This window comes from Zosterops lateralis (genome assembly GCF_965231275.1).
Source record: "Zosterops lateralis genome assembly, chromosome: 1".
Lineage (NCBI taxonomy): Eukaryota > Metazoa > Chordata > Aves > Passeriformes > Zosteropidae > Zosterops > Zosterops lateralis.
In genome coordinates this window covers 147,712,735-147,734,976 of record NC_139762.1, presented here as the reverse complement: position 1 = coordinate 147,734,976, position 22,242 = coordinate 147,712,735, and the positions used below count along the sequence as shown (strand labels likewise).

Below are 22,242 nucleotides of genomic sequence, written 5' to 3'. Positions count from 1 at the left end.
TTTCTTATGGATTTAGAAAAATATTGTTAAAGCACACATTCATAAAAGATGTAATATTCCTCCTTTTCTTCTCCCTTTTAATACTGACTGAAGTGAATAAAAAAAAAACTTTACGAAATTTAGTACCATTTCCCTGCATTCAGATGCTCAATAATAAGTAAGTGATTACTCTTACCTGACTCTGTTTCTTCTGCTTTTGCCTTTAGCTTTCCATTTACTGCAGCAAGAGTGGCCATCCCATTGATCTGGCCAGCTGAATGAATCAAGGTTGCTTTACATCCTCCAGAGCCATTGCCTTGTAGCAAGAAATAGTATCTGCAAGATTCTCCTTTCAGTTCAATTTCTGGAACTTAACAAATATCAGGACATGACTGTGAAACATCCTCAGAAAAACATCTTTAAAACAAACTGTAATCCACCATCAAAATAGTTTCATTTGCTTTCTTCTGTTCTGTGACAAATCTTACAAACCACCAGCCAACAGAAGTTCTTTAACCGGGCTAAGTAACAGGCAAACCTTTAACTGCCAAAGTTACATTTTTACCATGAAACAATAAAAAGAAGTTTCTGTTCTGCTAGGTAAAAACAGGCCTTTTTGCATATGTGCATCAAAATAATGTAAATGTTCAATGGATGAACATACAACGGCAGGAAAAAAAGGAAATAAGTCTACATACTCTTCCCAAGGACACTGCATTATTCATTAATAAAAGCTTCACTCCCTGCTTTACCCTTGTGCCTGGATGAAAGATAAAGACATTCTATTTTTAAATACTGGCATAGCATAGAGTTTTGAAAGTAAATTAAAGTGGGACCTGACAGTAACAGTGAAAGGATGGGTTTGCTATCTTTTCACACAGAAAACATTTTATAGCACCTTGCTAGACATAAGCAATCAAGATAATGAATCCTTCTTGATCTACTAACTTTTCAAAAGTCAAATATTTCAATTTCCTAAGATATTTGCAGTACTGTCTCAATAATTAACTTGATGGGAACTTAACAATTATTAGTATCATAAATTTCTGTTAGCAATAAATAATATATTCCTGTGTTTGTTGAAAATTTAGAGTTGGGACACAGAAAGGAAAAGAGGGGAAACCCCACCATCTCAACACATAAATTCAGAGAAAGGACAAAGAACAGGAAAGAAAAAGGATTCCAAGAACATTGTCATATTGTCCTGTTTCCCATGTAATTTGAAATATATTCCTTCTCCAGTTTATCTTGGTATCTCAAAGCTCATTGCTGATGGGTAAGCTTTCATTTTACATTTTAATTCTAGCATTTGTGAACTACCAATACCAAGAATTATGCCTTCCCACAGATGGAAGAGATTAAGGATTCAGAAATCTTTAGTACACTCAGATTAGTGGTAGCCCCTAGAAAAATCAAGTTTTCAACTAAACAAGAAAATACATTTTAAAAGCCGTTTTTCTCCTCCTCTTATAAATTTTACTCAAGAAGCTTAATAAGAGCCCATTGTGCATTACTGATCACACAGTAGTTAATACTTGCACAAAACCTTTCCACTGGAGCACAGGACAAATATCCTGCAGACACTGGGGATCTTGTCTCGTTTGACTGCAGCAGTAGTATCTCTCCAATAATACAAATGCTGCTGCTGTGACCAGCTCTACACCCTCTGTACTCTACCACTTCCAAATATGCAGAGACAACTTAAAATCTATACACTGCTGATGCTGTTTGGCTTTTGCCTTTTTTTAAAAATATGTTCTCTGTATTCTTCACACATATATTTGTAACTCTGTCACCTATTGTACTAGTACCTAGTTTTCTCAGTAATTTTCCATGGCCTTTCCCTAAGCAGAAAGACAAAACAAATTCCAGAGCTCCAAGTCCCGGGGGGTACAAGGTTCCATGCTATCATGGTTCCTCTTGGGAACCAAGGCAGGGAACAACTCTTCCAGATACACTCTCATGGACAAAGTACAATGGTGCTGAAGCGGGGAGTCCAGAAAAGGGGCTTAACCTGAGGGGGAATTGCATCACCACTTGTCCCCTAATTGGTGTTTTTTTATCAATTACACTAATTTCCTAAAACCTATAAATGTACTCATCCCTGTGGGGTGAGCTTTTATGGCCATCTTTCCATAACTGCCTCTGAAGGCCTTCATTAAAGATTTTCTTTTATATTACTTCCTTGCTAAAATTATCTCGAGTTTCATTTCCAGGTTGGGAAAAAGGCAACTGCCAGAACCCATTCCACTTCTAATTCCTTTCATTTTTTTCCTGTCTCTAAACCTGAAAAAATATCAGTCACCAATATGAGCCATCCTCATGTGCAGACTTGTTTAAAGGATTTGTCTTGAGTTGGCAACAGTAACAATCACTGTTCCTTGGAATCTACATTAATTATGTATTAGACCACGAATGAACAACAAGATTATGAAAGCACCTCATCAGGTCCTACATAAGTACTTTAAGCACTGGAATTCCATCTGCAGAAGTAAACCTATGTGCCATGGATTTTACAAATCCCCCTAGAAAGATGCGTGGAAATTGGATTTTAACTGACAGGACACAAAAATGGTTTAAAGGAGATGCCTTGTTTCCCCAAAGTTTGCCATGATGTCACCATTTTTCTTCTTACAAGTTTCCACAGCTGAACTCTCATTCACCGCATCTTCCCATGCCAATGAAGATTACTGACTTCATTTCATTGAAGTTAAAAAGAGAATCCCAACTGTACAGAAGAAAACTCACCATATATATATAAAACCACAACAAAAATCCACATACCAGAAATGACCTTGGGTTTCTTAGCCATATATTCCTTCCATTTCTTGGTGCTCAGCTGGGCAGGAGATGGGATCACTACACTGCTTACATTACATGGCAATGTAAATAAAGCTCCCACCTAAATAAGGAGAGAAAATATAAGGCATGCAATATTAGTGAAACCTGTTTTACACTTTATTCTTGAGCTACTGATTTGGCATTTATTTCAAATCCACTTGAACTGAAGAAAAACATCTCTACTTAAAATATCCATCATTGACATCAATCAAAATGGAACTGCATTTGACAAAAAAGCTGTAAAAATTGTGTTTATTTTTTGGTCCAATTGAGAGATCATTAACTGTTGAATTTCCATTTCATACATAAAAAGGTATTTATCATGTTTTGCAAGCGTCTCCATAACCTGACTACATGCATTTCGGTAGAGCACTATCCAGAATGAAAAGAGAATTCAAAGATAATAGTTGGCATCAGTGACTCTGCATTCCTATGATTTTTTTTTTTCCTTCCTTGTTACCCTTGTCCCTAAACCAGACAGTGGACAATGTTTATGTTTCTAAATAGATTCAGCCCAATAAGCACTACCAGAAAAATTGCAGACATATTTGAATACTCTAGCAATAAAGCAATGCTATTACAGGTATTAGAAAAAGCCAACAAACATGCAATATTTCCAGAAGCAGACTGAAAAAAATCCCTATGACAAACTGTTCTTTTCAAAATATATTCAATTCAACATGTGCTCTAAAAAGTAATCTGAGAATATGTTTTCACTGTTTGGGCTGAAATGCGAGCCCTTCAACTGTAAAAGTTGTATGACCAAGTCTTCAGTGTTCTTAAGTAAAATGAAGATTACCTGAGATATTTACCAATATAAAACCATTTAAAAAGATAATTTTGGTACAGCATTGGAAAAAGGGCCTTTTCCTTTTCTGGCTAAGCTAATGGAGAATGGAGCAGCAGGGGAGAAAAGGAGTTACTAAAAACCCAAATAACAGATTGAAAATTAAATGTACAGCCTGATCATGGAATATCATCTCCATAATAAACAAAAAAACCCATACATTATTCATAATAACTATGTCACCATTTTCAAAGTGCAGGTTTTGTTTTGAATGGCTTAGATTTATTTTATAAACCCTAAAAAGCTTGCCTAAACAAGTGTATTACCTTGTATGTAAAGGTGACAGAATGTTCAGGTAAAACATCTTCAAACTAATACTGTGGCTATGAATAATCTCACTATCACTCCAAGGGAGAGGAGGGAGGGAAAAAATGGAACTGTAAATGTTTCATGAACTCTTTCTATCCAAAATCAGGATATGCACATGTACAATAAAAAAGCTTACCATTTCACAGTAGCTAGATACATTTTGTAGCCTGTACACATGCCTGCCTTTTGCTACAAAAAATCAATACCTCAATTATGATAGCACAGAAATTATTTGTCAGGATAGGATTAAAAATCAGAAAATGTTTTAGGCAGCTGAGATAAAGAAAAAACTGTTCAGTGGGTATGTAGAGCATAGACCTTTGAAATCCATGTTTGCTTTAGAACTAATTGTTAAGGAACAAACTAGGTTTAAAAATATTATTCCTGCATCTTTATAAGCAATACACATACCTTCATTTTTTTGCTATACATAATTAAAAAGTTTTTACCTTCCCAGAGAGAAAAGAAATCTGGTTCAAAAGCAATGTAGATGTCTCCTCAGTATTCTTTCTTGACAGGCACCTGAACAGAATAGCTTAAGGAACCTCATCTTCACAAAGAACTATGCACCTCTATTTTACAAATCAGGTTACCATAATATTTGAAAGAAGCTCTGCAAGCATAAAATTTTTGATACTACAGTATCACAAAATATAAAATCACCTTTCCTTTAAAGTGATACACTTGAAAATGTTATATAACAACATACTCCACTGACATCTCTATTATAGGCTGGTGAAACAGATATTTATATATTCAAAATCATAGCAGGCTTATACATTCCAAGGTATTATTGGTACACCAAGACTAGTACCAAAAGTACATACTTTTAAAAAACAATAGTAACACATCTCGAGATCTCTGCTCTCACACTCAAGAGAGAACTCCTCTGCTAAAACTTCCCACAGATTTTTCCACTGCACAACAAAAACACAGTTTGTAGTCAAATGTTCCTAAACTGTGAAGCATGCTACACTCATTCATTAGAAAGGCTTCAGGTTTTTTTTTTTTTACACTTACACAGAATAAACATTTCTCTATTCTTTTCCCACAAACAGCATGCACATCAAGAAATTACATGTGCAATAATATCAACAACACATGGTTATTGCTAATGTAATTTAATTTCAAAATGAAAAAATCCAGTTATGAAGAATCACTATAGCTATTTTGGCAGGCTAGAATGGAATGAGCCCTTGTCTTTCCCCATCTGTCTGCTGCTTGCACAGGTAGATGCTGATGTTTTTCTTTCTGTTATAAATATTATCAGTAGAAGTTTAGATCCTTAAAAAAAGGATACAGTTCAAACTCCAGATCTGATATAAAAATGGAAGGTAGATCAGACAGCACCACCATCTGTAAAAATTCCAGTGCAGGACCATAATAATGAAAAACCTGAAAAAAGATCAAATAAAAATCTACATATATAACACTATATATGATGCTATATCAGCAGAAGTTCCTCAAGTGTTTTGCTGGAGGCATTAGCCTTGCAGATAACATCTGAAAGATGTATAAAGGAATACAAACACATTTCAAAACATGATACTAAACTATATTTAAAAAAAGGAAGGTATTTAATTTTTTTAAATCAATCTGACTTTGTAGAGTATCGGCAAACATGTGCATATGTGCATCAAATGATTTCTAACTCTTACTCAAAATAAAATATGATCTACCAGGAACAGACAAATGCAATACAAAATGCACAAGTTTTAACAATGACAATAACAAACTCCAAACTGATACAAATTGTCATAATGCTCATTTTTGTTTTCATCAACACATCCAATTCTGGAGTTCCTATCAATTACCTACTTCCAATAGAAAACATGAAACAGCAAGAGTGTAAAAAAAAAAATCAAACCCAAACTTTTAAAATTAAGTGGGAAGGGTTAGATAAATACAGAATTCACAATTTAACTATTTTGAGTATTACACTGAACAAAGTCTTGATTTCTAGTTGAAAAAAAACTGGTATTGTATTCCTAAGAACAGATGAGGTTTTAATGACCTGTTTTGACACCACAGATGTACAAAAGAAGCATTTCTCAATTTTATCCAATCATTACTTCTATACTTAACTTTCAGCTCTGACTAAGGCTTCCCCAATTACTAATTTTCCCCAAAAAGTAAAACAGATTAATTCTAAGACTCAAAGAAAAACCAAGAATAATACTTGCTTCTGGCAAAGTATCAGTAGTCCTTGATTGCCACTCTTTTTTAGCAGCAAAGCAAGAACTTAAATTTGCAGTCCTGAATGTCTTGGCTGAAGTGCTCTTTATACAAAATTCTGGAAAATCTACTCCCGATCCAAACTAGGGAAAAAAAAGAAGATAATATATGTGTCAAAAAGAGATAAAAGTTATTTCTCTTCAGCCAGTTAGATGTGTTGTTATTTTTAACAATTAGTATTATTATTTTATTAGATCTGTAAAACTAAGAAAAAATACTAGACTTAGATAACCAACTATTAAATCCAAAACCTTAATACTGAAAACATAAACAATGTCACAATGCTCTCAGATTTTGCAGAAACAATAACTATATGCTTGCAACAATGTCTACACTTACATGACAATGATTTGTGATAGATACAAAACAATCTAATTTTGAACTTTTAAGAAAAATATTTCAGAGGGGACCATCTGGATTTCTGAAGCTCGGATCTTGACACATTGGTCTCATTTATCATTTCATCCTGCCACCCATGCAGACACATTGCACATTACCTCTGAATTACACAGTTGAAACCAATCTGGCTTAATCACAGAATGTCTGGGTTAGAAGAGACCGCCAGGATCACCGAGTCCAACCCATGCCCTAACACCTCAACTAGGGATAAAGTGCCCTGCACAATAAATGCTTTAAATGAGATACGCAGATGCTTTAAAAAACAACCACCACAATAATAAAAGTTATTTTACCTTTCTTTCCCATATCTGAATCTTCCCTCTCCAGAGTTCATTTAAATCAATAATATTCATGATATCATCTGAAGATACAAAGTCTGCTGACAGATAGTCTGCAATCTTTTGCCAGCTACTGTAAAAACATCGAAGAATTAATCTTACTGAATTTAGCATTACAAATAAACATGCAGTGCAGTTTGACTGAATTTATCAATGACCTCTTAGCACTGAACATTCTTGTGTATATCAAGACAGACAAAAAAAGCCTTATAAAAGCTTCATATTCCACAAAGTAAAAAATATTATAGAATTGCTTGTTCAGGCTCTGTATAGGAAGCTGTTCATATGCTCCATGAAAGTGGCAGCAGAGAACTTTGACATCAAGTAAGACTGGCAATGGCAAGCTGCAAACACAAGGAATGCTCGGTGCTAGAAGCTGCAGCAAAGCCTAGTAGCCATCAGTGGGGCTACCACTGGTCTGTCCAGATAGTTTGTACTTAACCTTCTAAGTGGAGATAAGACTGCAGCACAAGCATTATCCAAATTCAACAAGAGAGAGAACAGCCATTATCTGTGGGTTCTGCTGGCAGTCTGCCTTCTAAGGGAAATCAGCACCATCAACAGAACAGGAAGAATAAGTGAAATAACTTTCATCAGAGATCCTCTACACCCAACTAAACTCACTTTACACAAAAAGCAGAAGAAAAATCTATTTAGTCAAAAGCTGGTTCCACAGGATGATATCCATGAGCACTGACATCAACTGCTTGTGAAAGTCACTCAGTAACTCTCTTGTCCTCCATGTACCTCAGGAAATAATGTGTAGTAGCTATATTGCTTATTCTATCCAAGGACTGAACACTGACCTTTTTAAACAGTTTTATTAATTTAGGATTAAGCTTAAGCATATATTCTATGAAGCAAATTACAATCTTTTGGGCATAGAGTGGAAGGAAAGGGAGGCCTTGCCAAGTTGTTCAGTATCCGCACCGTCATGGGATTAAAAAAAACTCCAAATCACTGTGGTTTATATGGTGAGACACATCATGGCCTTTGTGTGTCAATTAGAGGAGGTCAGTAAGTAAATTACTGGACTGAATTTCAACTTGAATTAATAGTCTCAGTAACTCTTCATACTAACAGAATCTTGAAAAACATACAGGAAGTCATAGAGCATTTATACTTCTTTTTCAAAAGGGAAAAATGAGACACTCTATTTTTTCTCCCTGAAATGTAATACCAAGGGTAATATAAAATTTAAAGTAAAACCAGCAGTAGCATGGATTAGTTTAAAAAAATCTGGAAAACTACATTCCATATACAAGTTATCCCACAGCATGATGCAACATGAAAATATTGTATGTACACTGAACCCACGGAAAGGGAAGAGAAGATATTTTACTCTTTGCTCCCATAAAAAAAAAAGAAGTGCAGATGATTGGCTTTTTTGCCTGTTTCTCTGGTTAGGACATGCATTTACAACAAATCAGGATGAGTAATTCCTCCCCTCATACAACAACAGACAACTAATTTATGTATTTACAAAGTATAAATGTGAAATACTCAATGTACTGTTTTTATTTCAACCCACTGATCTATGCTAACTCAAAACCGAAGTGCCTTTGTTTTAGCCCTGAAATAAATGCCTTACCCTTTAGCTTCACTTGCTGCAATAGTGATCTGTGCAGAGTGCCACTCTCTCAGGTGTTTCAGGGCACCAATGGCAGGTAAGCAGTCTTTTAACTTGGGTCCATCACATTCAACAGCCTGCAGGATTACATCAACCATTGCTCTGCCTAGAAAATAGTTGTGTGTGACTCAAAGTATCATGATTCAGTAAATTATTCAGTCATTTAAAGATAGAATAGTATTGGTTATCATTGATTGCACCAAAACCAGCAAAAAGATCAAGTAACTTCAAGATTTGAAACACTTCTCACACATTTTAGCTAATCTCTTGCTACTTCTCTTAGATGATCACAAAATATTTCAGCATTCCCTCGGTTGACAGTGGTTCTGTACCTCTCTCACTCAGCGCTGATGTGTGAGGTTTGTTTCCCATACAACTAAGCTACGTCATTTTCCTACTTTTAACACTCTAAACTGCTAGTTTTCCTTCTTCTTGAGTTTCTTTGTTATCCCAAATCAACTTTTACAACATTATATAACCCTAACATGCAAGGTGATGTGTATCTCCAGTTTATGAAATCTGAATCCAACAGTTCTGGTGTATTTTCCTTCTCATCTTTTTGGCTCTCACCAACAAGCAAGCAGCTCTTAAATCAGATGTAAACCTGATATCAGCATCTTCCTTTTTTTATTAAAGGATTTCCTGTGTTGATTTTTGTATTGCATACTGTCTATGATTACTTTGGTGCCATTTCAGATGGATAAATTTATTATATAAATAGCTATTTTAAACTCTACTGAACTACACCCTGCCAAAGAAACAAGCAGCAAACTCATTCTCAAGCTTAATCTGCAATGCCAACCATGGTCAAGTTCCTAAACCACATTCAAGACCTGCATCAAGTAAATTCAGCTACCAAACTAACATTCTCTGAACTTTTTTTAACAAGATAAACTCCAGTGAGATTGGTTTTTAAGGACAGATTACCTGGGGCAGGCAATTTATCAGCTAATTGATGCAGACTTTCAGCAGCTTCATCATAGATACTAAAAAAGAACAACAACATGTTTGGAATCAAAATACAAACAAAGTCATTTAGACACAAAAAGTTACAACTAATGAATGGTACCTGATGTAAGTATCTTACACGTTTAAAACTCTGCACAAACATAGCCAGGCTATGAGAAATCATCTCCTCTTTTACTAAGACAGAAGTAGGCCTAATGACATCGAAATAATCTGCAGTAAAACTTTTAGCAGGATTCAAGAAGAATTAGCAATTTGTATATGTAACATTGGCTGTTAGGAAACTGTTCAGTTATCTTACAAAAATCATCTGTAAAAAAATTAAAGCTATGCTAAGCAAAGTAAAATTATTTTCAGTACTAGCAGAGGATTGTTCACACTTAACTCTTGCTTTGGCAGTAACTCTCACTCGTTAAACTTTCTTGATCCCCTTGGGTCATCACTGTTAGATGTCAGATCACTGTTTATTAAATTAAAATAATAATACACATACTCAGTCAGAGACAGTGATTCCCGACTGTTACTGTCATCCTCCTCATAATTTTGTGTGGTTCCCAGGTTCTCATCAATGCTTGCTTGGTGAGAGTCTTCATTTTTCTGTGCGTCAGCATTTATTTCCTCCCAGTCAGAACTGCAGAACTAATTAAACAAAAACACTTAAATAAGGAAAAAGAGTTTTGACCATCACGGTTTTAGCTTGTTCAATAGTCAGGCAGATGGTTGAAGAACTTATACTTTAAAAAAGTTTGTCTTACCTGGTAATAACCACAAATGACATGACTTGCAAAATACCATTTCTTTGCACCTGGAATACCAGCCACTGAGCATGCTGCAAAGAGATGAAACAATTATTTAAATTAATCAATTCACTACAATCTCTTCTTCCTATTATAATGAACATCTCTGTCAAAGGACTCTCTAAGTCATTTAATGTGCAACAATTACTTGAGTTCTACTTTCCTCTGGCATTGTAATTAAGTTCTAAACATATTAAGGTGTAAGTAAGTCTCTTGGCAAGTGCCTAGACTTACCAACAGTCAGACCCTCTGACTGATAGTAAGTAAAAAACCATTTTTCCTCTTCTCTGTTCTGGGTAATATTCCTTTCTCTTTGCACAATCTGTATCAGACCTGAACTAAATAACACCTTTCATAAATATGATTTAGAGCTCACAAGATGAGATGCTCTATCAACATTTCTGTGCAATAAAAAGCACAGAAGTTGAAAACAGGTTAACATTCCCATCTCCAAGAATTTTAAGAGCTTGTAGTGGTTTTCCTACATGAATCATAATTATATGACATCTGTGAAAAGATGAGCTTAAAACAGTAGATATCCAAACCAAGTAAAAACCTAAGCAAGCATTTCTTTGACTAAAAAACCCCCAAAACAACAGAACACAAACACACAGCCCCTAAAAGTACTAAAGCAGATCTTAAGAAATCTATTCTAAGGTGAAAAAATGATTTAACATTCACAGTTAAGGTTCTGAATTGTTACCTAACAGACAAGTATTGCCTCCAGTGAAAAAAATTAGAAGACGTTATAAGAGTAATTAAAATATCACGCTTCCCACTGACTTGAGAAACAAGCCCTTTCCTACTCCTCCTTCCTCAACTGGAATAAAATTTGTCAACTCTTCAAAACCCTTCCCCTTCATTTCTTGCAACCAATCAATCTACTCATCTCCCAACACCTCAGCTGATGAAATGATGTAAGTTCTCCACAGAAACAGGAGCAGCAGGAACAGGCCCGCACCACAGCAAGTGGGTTTACTTAAATTTCTGACTTGTTTCCCCTAACAGAACATGCATAGGCCAATTCCTCCATAACATTTGCCCCACTGTGCATTGCCATATTTACCTGGAAATATGCTGGCATCTGGATTTATAGACGCATTACAACTTTTTTTCAGGAGCTGATACATGTCTGCAGCAGTCCCAGCTAGGAGGGGAAAAAAAATAATCTTAAAACTACTGAATTATGGAAGTTAAACCTTACTTTCGTGCAAATATAATATAAAGTTCAGTGTGATATTAGAAAGTGAATTTAGGGGAGAAGGGAGGAAGGGGTTGGTAGGATTTTTTAAGAGAACTATCACCTGCAGGCTTACAATTTAAAAAGGCAAATTTTCTTAAATTCTCCTTTAAGTCATGCTGAGGAACGCATTACGGAGTTACATAGCACCATCGCCATAAAGCAAGAACCCCCCCTCGCCGGAAAGCTTCTGCAGGTTAAAGGTAGCAAAGACTTTCAGCCTGAAGCAAAGGGGTGTTTATGGAGGCAGGAGGGCTCCGCGGACACCAGAGCAGTGGACACCAGAGCAGCCCCACCGGGCCCCGTTCCCGCTCCCCGCGGCACCTGCGGCGGTGGCTGCTGCGGGCCCGCCCTCGGCCCGACGCTCGCCCCAGCTCAGGAGCAGCACGTAGCGGTCCATGGCTGGGCCAAGGCGCCTCGCTGCCGGCCCAGGGCACCCCACTGCCGGCCCAGGGCACCCCACTGCCGGCCGAAGGTCCCGCGCCGCCGGCCGGGCCCGCCCCTCCCCTGGCAGCGCTTCCGCTTCCCGCGGCCCGGCGGGAAGGAGCTCCCCGCGCTCCCTGCGCCCCGCGCGGCCGGCGGATGGCGAGTTACAGCCGGGCCGCCCAGGTGAGCGCCGCTCCCCCCGGGCCCTGCACGGCCTCCAGAACAGGCCCCCGGCCCCCAGGGAGCGGGCGGGCACGGAGGGTTCCCCGGGGACGCAGCAGGAGCCGCTGTGTGCGGCACGTCTGGGGACAGAGGCACCCGCGGGCCGGGCTGAAAGCGGCGTGTGGGGGAGCCCTGCCCTTCACCGGGAGAGAAAGAAGGACACCTTGGGCGTTAAATATTCTCCAGTAGTTAAATAACCTACTTACGGTTCCATAATGGGAGCTTGTGGCAGGAGCCGTGTATTTTTGAAACGAGGCCCTCAGGGCCGGTGGCCTGTCAGTGGTGTTACACATGTACATGTACGTGTACAGTGGTGTTACACATGTACATGTACGTGTACAGTGGTGTTACACATGTACATGTGCGTGTACAGTGGTGTTACACATGTCCGTAGCACTGCAGTGGGTGTGCCGCAGCTCTCCTTCCATTTAAAGCTTATTTGAAGGGAGTGCTGCTGCATTCACAATATCAATGTTTGTTCTTGTATTTTTGAACGTGAAAGAAGTGTTAATTTAGTTGAGGAAGTCAGATTACGGTAGAGTAAGCGGTGATAAATACGGACCCTGTTTCTTTTCAGCAATGGGCGACCTTTGGCAGAGCCTGGTACCTCCTGGATGCGAAGATGCAGCCCCCAGGAAAGATAGCGGCTGCCACTGTACTCAGACTCGAAGGCAGACATAAACCTATTTATCATGCACTAAGTGAGTATTGCAGTGGTTGGAAGCAAATTTGCTTTTCTTCACGTGCGTGTTTCTTCCAATTTCAGTTTTAAAATCGAGCCTGATATTAAGGATTGCATTTCTCAATTGTTTATAAATTATAAATTAATTGGTTTTCTTTTTTATCTTTTTCCATCATACCCCTCCACAACATGATGTTGTTTCTTTACCAATGCATATAAAGGATGTTATGAGTTTGTAATTCATTTCGAGTAACTGAATTACAGTTACAGTGGATTGTTATGCCATTTTTTTAAAAACCTCAGAACATGTCTTGTTGATCTTAAATGTAAATATTTAGGTCACAGTGCACATAAAAAAACATCTGAGTGCATCCTTTCAGTAGGTACCCAGGACCACAGTCTTGGAGTGCTTCATTCTGAATAAGGTGCAAAGAAGTCCTGTTTTCTTGAGGCAGTGGGCACAAACTGAAACACAGGATACTCTGAACATCAGATATTTTTTACTGTGAGAGTAATGGGAAGTTGTTGCCCAAGAGGTTGTGAAGTCTCCATCTGTGGAGATGTTCAGGAGCTGCTTTAAGCACAGGATTTAGATGGCGTGACCTTCAAATTCCCCTTCCTGTCTCACACCTTCTGTGATGAGGCTGGGACCTGTCTGATTCTTAAATGGGCAACAATCCTTGTTGAAAGGTACCTTGTTTAAATAAAACCATCATTTTGTTTTTCTGCAAATTAGAGATTCAGCTGTATAGATGAATCTGTAATCCTATTCATTACTTGTAATGCTGTGTTGCCTGTCTCATGGGGATAAGTGCTTTATAAATTATAAAAAGTTGATCTTTCACAACACTGGTATGGAGTTTCCAGTAATACCCATGCAAATTTTTCTAGGGAGGTTACTGAAACATAAAGAAAGCATTGAAGTTGGCTCATACATGTTGAAGTGTACATGGTAAAATTATACTCTGTTTCACAATAGAAGGTAGCATTTGTAGTGTTGTAAAGACTTTTAAATGTCTGAGCTCTCCTGTTGCAAATTTTGTTGTATCCACAAGATGTCACTGGAGACTGAAGGCTGTCTTGAGAAATAAAGCAGATGCTGAGAGAAAAATGTTTTGGTTACCCTGTGCAAAAGAACTTGTATACTTTTATGTCTGTGAAGTTATAAAGTCTTGGAAAGTATTTCAAGGATAATTTAATTTTGTTTATAAGATTCTGTAAATCAGTACTAATTGCTTTACACAGGTTGACACATTGGTTGCTGCTACTGAGACATTTAGGAGAGCAAAGTATGCAGAAACTTGTGGTTTATGTGCTTGATGCTTCTTTTGCTTCTGGTTTTGAACTAATAAATATTTTAGTGTCTGTGAGATAACACCTCCTTGGACAGCATAACATCAGGGGAATTTTTTGTTTTGTTTTGTTTTTGGTAATAATATTTGTTAATTCAGTGTTCATGCAAGTGTAAAACTGTTGGCAGAAATTTCCTTAGATGAGCTTATGTGTCATCTTCCCAACCAAAACACCAAAAAGTCACAAAGTCCAGTGTCAGTTCCTTCATTTTTTATGAAGACACACAGTGTTTTTAGTACTGAACTGTCATCAGTGAAAAGTTGCAGCACCAAAGATGTGTAAACTGCATTTCCACTTCAGCTGTGATTGAAAATGGAGCATTGAAAGACACAAGATTAAAAAATAATAAAAAGCTTAAGATGAGAAACTTGCTTTGATCAATTACTTGCTCTTATAAAAATGCATGGTTAATTTAAGCCCTGTTTTGTATAGCTGCTTTGTTACCAACTCAAAAATGTTTTAATGGAGTGAGCCTCTTCAAATACTTGTGTACTAATATGGTGATGCAAATGAGACTGAACTTCCAACAAATCATTTCCACTTCAGTTGAATGGGTGGTTATAGTTTATACAGCTGGTCAAAATCATTACTTCTGAAACTAAAAATGACATGTTTTCTCCTATTTATGTGATATTTTTGAGATAATAGAGGTTTTGTAAGTACTTTATTACTACAGAAACCTTAATAAACTAACTGTTTCTGGCAGGGTGTTGGTGATAGATTATAAACCTTGCACTTAAAGAACTTTTGATGTTAAAATTGCTGATACAACTCTAAACATCTGTGTATATGCTGTAACATTCACTTCTGTTTGATAGATGAAAATGTGGGGTTTTTCCCAACAGAACTGTTGAGAGTGGTGTTTTAAGGCTTTTTTCTCCCTGCCACTTGCCTCAATGCAATGTTTTTGTTTGTTTAATATATTTAGCCTGAGAGTGTAACTTTCTAAGTATTTTACGTACCCAAAATGTTCAGTCCTTCAGTAAACACAGATACTGTTTTATGAGAAAGCAAAATTAAAAAAAAAATATTTAGGATCATTTGGAACTAACCTCTTTTTTTTTTCTGTTTGTTTTTGTTTTTTAATATAGGTGCATATGCAGCATAATGCGTTGAATAGAATAGAAATTTGTCTGTAAGCCAGATTTCTAAATCCTAGCTGATTAATTGCAATGGTTTAGTCATCTGACATGATGGTATTTTACCTGCTGATCTTCTAACCTGTTAGTATTAAAAATAGTAATTAAGGTTAGTATTTGAGTGCTGATTTGGATGGTGCGACTCAAAAAGCTCACATCTTTAAATTTCAGTTTTATGGAAGATGTATTTATATGCTGTTATGTATGTATTGTACACATAATAGATGATATTTTGATTGATTCCCTCTGTGGTTTTCTTTACTATTTTCCACTTATTTCTACCTTGCAGATGACTGTGGAGATCATGTTGTCATAATAAATACAAGACATATTGCTTTCTCTGGTAACAAATGGGAACAGAAAGTATATTCTTCACATACTGGGTAAGCTGTGTAGTAAATAAAGCTTGTGGTAATGAGCTGGTGGTAAATTTCATGTCATTTTTTCTTAATAGTTGAAGTCTTTTTTAGCATATGGCTTTAAAAAGGAATTCCCGCCTTAACTTTTAAGAGGGTTTTTTTTTGTTTGTTTGAATGTGTTACATTGTTTAGACTGGTATAAACCTTCTTCCTCCTTTCTTTTTCTTTTCTTTCCTTTTGTTCGGTTTTTTTTTATACCTAGTGTATGTTGCTAGGGAAATAATCTAACTCAGAAGTAGTCAGGACAATTGAACAAGTTAACAGATATGGCAAATGAGGTTGTGTCTTGTGTTAATCTCTGAACCCAGTCATCTGGACTATTCTGTTTACTCTGTAGTAAAAGATACTTCTATGGGCACTACACTTGTTTAAGTACCTAAGTTGGTTTTGATTAAATAAAAAGAATTGTACACTTAAAACTAATACTTAAGTCCATGCAGCTCAGTGGATATGTCTTCATGATGCTGGGCCTGTTTTCATTTCACTTAGGCTGATTCCTAATAATGTGATTTAATCAAAATTAAACCCAGCTTTACCCTGTAATTTCTTACTCCATGCTCTCATTCATTTAGAGCTTATGCATGGATCTGAATTAATGCAGCTTCAACGTGTCATACAGGCTTTAGGAAGATGGATCCATTGCAGTAGAATTAAAACATTATTACTGTAGCTATGCCAAGTCTTGCTAAGGTTTATTTAGAATAGCAAGAAAATAATAAATACAGTTCAGAATGGATGTTTCTTATGTCAGCCACAGATTGGTTGTGAGTGTTGATCATCTGGAAATATTTCAGAGTTCTGCATATCTTATCTCTGTTGTATTCTATAGCTGTTATGATGTATTAATAAGCAATTTTGAAAACATAGCCATCTGCTTGTGAAGCACAAGGTTTTTCATATCAAGTGAATAAATAAGTACAAATGGTGTTGAAATTAGATAGTTGACAGGATAAATAAAATACAGTTTCTTGGCTCATGAGAACAACTTATTTTTTTGAGGGCCTATAATACCATTACACCATTGTTCAAAATGTAGTGATACTTTTGTTAACTCATGCTTGAGTGTGTAGAATAAGCTTGTATGTTTATTTTTGTTTTTCTAGTTATCCTGGTGGTTTCAAACAAGTGACAGCAACTCAGCTCCATTTGAAGGATCCAACTGCTGTAAGTGTTTTTCCTTTCTTCTCTTTCATTTGTGAAATGGGTTGGTTTCCAGTTAATTAGTTCCCCTAAACAAATGGGATCAGTTGCCTCATATATCTAAAGTTAAATTACAAACATTCTACTGGTGGTTAGTAGAAGCTGGGCTTGTGACACCATTTTTATAAACAATGTTTTCAGGGTTAGATTGTAAGTTGTGTATTTTTGTCATTCTTCCATGCTGTCCAAAGGAGGAAATCAAGCTTGTTTGCTTCACTGATTTTACACTTATTTACTTCCTTTTAGTTTCAAGGGTCTGACCTTTCTCATTGGTGAACTGCCTCCATTTTGAGGGAGCTAAGCTGTACTTGAGCTTAATGACCCTTCTGCTTTTTTAAGAGCCAGCAAGAATAATGCTAATCTTTAAGAAGTTAGAAAGTGCATCTGCCCCCTTTTCCCAGTGAAATTCAACAGTAGGTTTTAAGTGATGATGTTGTTTTTTAATCTTTCCTGCAATGCTGTGTGTTCATGGTCTGTGAAAGAAATGGAAATGGTGATTATAATGGAATGGAAATGGTGATAATAAGCCTCTTTACTGTCTGTGTTAGACTATTGTATATTCTTAAATGCAGTGTTCATGATTAAAAAAATAGGGAGCCAGATATGAACATTTTGACTTACACAGTTATGAAGTTGCTTCTGTTAGAGGTTTGAATGGACAGCATTGGAGGACTGAATTCTCTAAGTACTAATGTTTCAGAGAATGATACAAGACCCACAGAGATTAATAGGTATTTATGTTTAGTTTTGACTTTGAAATGCTTTTGTTTGGGTCACTTTATATATAAAATACAAAAGTGTTTCTTTCCTTTACCTAGAGAAATTTTATCTACTATAAAATTCATGGGTTTTATCAATGATTTGGAATTTCTGGTTTGTCACAAGTCTGCTTTATACAAATGCAAGTACTCAGTGAAAAAGTGTTCTACCATGTGAATTTGCCTATTTTCTGTTTTTACTGTCACAACTTCTTTACATAAAATGAAACTAAATCCTAGATTTCCATATAATGTCTGTCTAGAATTTTTCAAAACAAATGCTTTTGCAAACAGCCTCTAAGACAGTTGTAATTCCCTTGTGAATTACTGATAGTTCCATGGCTAAAATGGATTCTTCAGCATACTTAATTTGAGCTTCAGGCAGATGCTGAGCACTGGGAGGCAGTGCAACACAACTTAGGGCATGGGGAATTGGATGTTCTCTAAATTACTCTCTGGCATTTGTTCTGAAATAGCTCTTTTATTGCCAGACTCATAGATGAATTTCTCTGCAAACAGAAGAGGATTAAATGCATTGCCAAAAACTGAAGCATGTTGGACAAAGGCTCAGCAAATGGTGATGTGGCTCAAGTCTTGGTCTAATTTAGCAGCAGACACTATTTTTTTAGCACAATGGTGGAGAGTCTTCAGCAATTAACTCTGTCATTCTATTGAAGATGAAGCATTCAGTTGCCTCCCTCATAAAGATATCCCAGACATGTTTTTGTCATAATTAGTAGTAGTGGGTGGTAATTTGGCAGGATATATTGTGTATGTGTAGCTGTAGTGGGTTTTTATGGCTAGAAACATTTGTTTACTAGTTGAACTGTATTGGTGTGAAGTGTGTTGGGATATGACAAAAATGGAAATTCTGATGATGCTTTATTAACTGGTTTTATTTTTAGAACTAGCTTTTAAAACCTGAAAAAATAGAACTGTAAAGAGAACAATGTCAGCCTAAGTAACGTACAGATCTTCAAATCATAATCTAAATGACACATAGTTATTTACGGAGACTTTTATAAATCACTTTATTTCACTTCCTTTCTCTTTTAATCACATTAAATTCAGTTCCTGTGAAACCAGTGGAATTAGGAACATTGCAGGAAGCAGGCTGTATCTTCCTGTGGCATCCAGATCTTCATTTTGTAGTGTTACTTTTGTGCTGGAGGCTGCTGCTGTTTCTCTGCCCTTGGACTTACTGCCTCCTTCTAATTCATCCTGGTAGTGCTTCATTAGATGAGTCATCATTGCTTTTGGAAATAGTGCTGTTACAGAAATTAAGGCAGTAAATTAATGGAAGAGACTACTTCCAAGGAAAAGGCTGTTGTAAACTTGGATGGTTCTACGTACAGATTTTGCAATGGATTTGACTATTTTCAGTTGATATAAGACTTCCTGAGTGTGTAGTAGGACTGCAGGAATGCTTAGCAGTCTACTTACATATATCTAAATTCAAATTTGCAAATCTCCAAGATAAACATTTTTCTGTTAGTTTTGTTTCTAGTGTATAGAGTGTTTTAGGAAAACCTGATTCACAGCTAGTGGCTAGTTAAGAGGATTATAATGAGCAATTTGATGCAAAATGCTATAGTTTATGCTTACATGGGAGGCTGAAAGCCATATAGTTGTCAGAATTTAGACAAGGTTATTGTAGTGTCATCCCTGATTATTTCTAGCTCCTTCCTAAGGTGCCACCAAGGTTAAGTGATATTCCCACTTAATTGTACCTCATTGTATATATCTTACTAATTTTGGAGCTCTGCATTCCTTGCAGGTGGTAGGTAGTGCTTCAGAGGGATTGTGCTGAATTTCAGTTTACATGTGCCTTTTTTTCAGAGGGCCACAAATTGAAGAGAACCTGAGGAAATCTCTAGTCCAGCTTCCTTCTCTAAGCAGTGTCAACTATTAGGTCAGATAAGGCTGCTGGGGATTTATCCAGGCCGGTCTTGAAAGCTTCCCATGGCAACTGTTTGTAATCCATGACTTCTCTCCTTTGTTGAAAGGAATAAAAAAATCTCACCTGTCCAGTCATTAGTGTCTGATCTCTGATGTCTAATTTTGTACCTGAGATTAGAAAGAGACTGCTTTTTTCTTTTTCCATTGCTAAGTATCTTTCATGTTAGCACAGGGCAGTGAATGCAAAAAGAAGTCTGCGTAGTTGATGTTTCATATAGAGCTTAACATTCCTCGTTCATTTTGCCAAATTTTTCAGCACTTCAGAAAAATTTTGGTTTGTGCAAGGGTGAAAATTAGTGTGTTAACAAAAAGATACTGAAAATTCATAGTCCAGCACTTCTTAACCTTAAATACATGTGAGTTCATTTCAGAGGCTTGAGGAGGGGAGTGTCTCTGAATCTGTTTAATGTTTCTAGTGTTTTCAGTTGTCTGCTCTTCTGCAAAATAGCAGAGACTAGAACTCGTCTATTGAAGTTGGCTGGGCTGTTTCAAGAAGTGTTTATTAAAGAAAAAACCCCAGCTTGTTCACATTTTTTTGACTTAGATTGAATGTGAATTCTTGGACCACCCATAAGCAAAAGTATTGAATGTGTTCTTTAGGTGCATCATGAAACTTCATTGCTGTAGTTCAATACAGCCACTTTGTTCTTCAGCTTAATATAATACTAATATTCTGTATGGCAACAATAATCTCTTAGGATATAAGTGGGCAGGCAGCATTAATTTCCATTGGAGGTTGCTAAAAAAAAAAAAAATCTGACTCTAAGGTTTGGTGTGTCTTCTTTGCCAGGACAATCTTTTGAAAATAAAGGGAACGGGTAAACCTTTGGACTGAGGTGTAGGTGTTTGGAATGAGGAGAGTTTGGGGATTTTCTTGGCTTTTTTTTTTCATAAAGCTTGCAGAAGTTTTATTTAGCTGGAAAACTGATGGGCATGAGATCAGCACTTTTAAAATTAGACTTTGACGTGCTTGATACAGAAAGACTAAAGATGGAGTTCTAAATCTTGGATTTGAAAGGAAGCAAAGATTACTTGAAAAAACTTCCTGGAAAAAATTTTTGACTTTTCATTTAAATTAAATATTAATAATGTTGTCAGATCTGATCTGTAGAAGTAGATAGTAATCCTGTGAGGACAAAGTTTTCAATCAATTTTTTTTTTTTTTTTTGATTTGTGATTTGGAAGGTAGGCAAAACTCAGCTGATTTTTTTTTTCTGGGTGCATCAAAAACTTGACCCCAGAAAAGAAAAAGAAGAAATTACATTTGGCTGAGTCCAAATGCTCAGTGAGAGGATTGACCTTTGCAGTATTCAGAGGCTGTATTGCCTGTGACAGAGAAATAATGGGCAATAATTGTTCAGAATGAATGTTACCTGCTAGGGAAGATTATTAAGTGAAGCAGGGTAACTGTGGAAATGTGCTGGGAGGGAGCCTTTAGGGGTTGTCAGGGCTTTGGTTTGTTAAACTGCTGGCACTGATATGAAGGGGTTTAAAATGTTCAAGTTCTCCTTTTGGATGCCCTTTAGCAACTGTTTGCATGTATAGACTTGCCATTCTCTCTGCCTAATAATGGTCTTTTGAAGAAAAGCTAGGCAGAAAGCAGTTAAATCTTGCTGTTGGTATTTTTTTACAAATAACCTATTTTCTTTGCATCAGGAAGGGACAGTTGATAGAATAATACAGACATACTAGAAGTCAGTTACTGAAATATTAGATGTAGTAGCATTTTCTTCTAAATTGTACTTTTAATTAAGTAGAATAAAACTACAAAGACTGAAGACACAAAAGCTAGTTTTGCATGGGGAGAACATACTATCTTGAAACAGTAAGTCTTAGAGCTGACTTGGTCATTTTATTCATAGCACACAAAAATAAATGCTTGTATTGTAAAAAACCTTAATCCTTATTTTTGAGTCAAGTTAATAATTTAAAGAAAATATTAATATTATTAATAATATTAAATCAATATTATTAATATATTCAATAAAATAAAGAAAATATTAAACTTCCACACTTTTGTGAAGTGGAAAGCAGAAGTGGAAAGCCAAATGACTTGCCATGTGCACAGAAGTTTAATTTGTGTCTGACCAAATGATTTTTATGGCAGTGTTGAGTACATTCACTCTTGCTGTACTACTTGTACAACTGTCAGAGGGAGAAAGTTCTTAGAATTATATTTTATAATGTGTGGGGAAAATAATAATATTATATACAGAACAGAAAACCATGGACTAATAGAAGGAAGATGTGGTATCAAACTGTACCTCCAAGTAACTGCTGTTATCTATGGAAATTCTTCTAGGGTTATTTTGGTATGTCTTGTAATTAATCACTTCGTTTTCTCTGGAGCACTGTATCCTTCCCATGTTCTAGAGTTGCTTCCTGTTGATTATTGGACTTAATTCAGCTGTTAGGGTAGACTTTCTTCGGGAAATTCAGCCAATTATTTTGTGCTTCTCAGTACTAGGAGTGGTATTGCTCTGTTGATTTCCGTCTTTAAAGT

The 22,242-nt window shown here is 36.4% G+C and overlaps 2 protein-coding genes across 3 annotated transcripts in view; one reads left to right on the top strand and one right to left on the bottom strand.

The window, feature by feature from the left end:
- MTBP (MDM2 binding protein) overlaps positions 1–11,471 on the bottom strand; it is a gene marked incomplete at its 5' end in the record, with an annotated part of 28,064 nt that extends 16,593 nt beyond the window's left edge. Inside the window, 11 exons of the mRNA XM_083882831.1 lie at positions 176–349; positions 2,764–2,881; positions 4,426–4,498; positions 5,277–5,371; positions 6,160–6,294; positions 6,904–7,021; positions 8,540–8,684; positions 9,506–9,564; positions 10,038–10,183; positions 10,300–10,373; positions 11,408–11,471. Coding sequence (XP_083738957.1) covers positions 176–349; positions 2,764–2,881; positions 4,426–4,498; positions 5,277–5,371; positions 6,160–6,294; positions 6,904–7,021; positions 8,540–8,684; positions 9,506–9,564; positions 10,038–10,183; positions 10,300–10,373; positions 11,408–11,471 — 1,201 coding nt within the window. The remainder of the gene's footprint in view (positions 1–175; positions 350–2,763; positions 2,882–4,425; positions 4,499–5,276; positions 5,372–6,159; positions 6,295–6,903; positions 7,022–8,539; positions 8,685–9,505; positions 9,565–10,037; positions 10,184–10,299; positions 10,374–11,407) is intronic.
- Positions 11,472–12,084: 613 nt separating this feature from the next.
- The window catches only part of MRPL13 (mitochondrial ribosomal protein L13), a gene marked incomplete at its 3' end in the record, with an annotated part of 29,260 nt that continues 19,102 nt past the window's right edge, over positions 12,085–22,242 (top strand). For both annotated transcript variants that reach the window (XM_083854874.1, XM_083854875.1), the window contains exons 1-4: positions 12,085–12,190; positions 12,807–12,930; positions 15,693–15,786; positions 16,926–16,986. In XM_083854874.1, the coding sequence (XP_083711000.1) occupies positions 12,164–12,190; positions 12,807–12,930; positions 15,693–15,786; positions 16,926–16,986 (306 nt within the window). In that variant the 5' untranslated portion in view covers positions 12,085–12,163. The remainder of the gene's footprint in view (positions 12,191–12,806; positions 12,931–15,692; positions 15,787–16,925; positions 16,987–22,242) is intronic.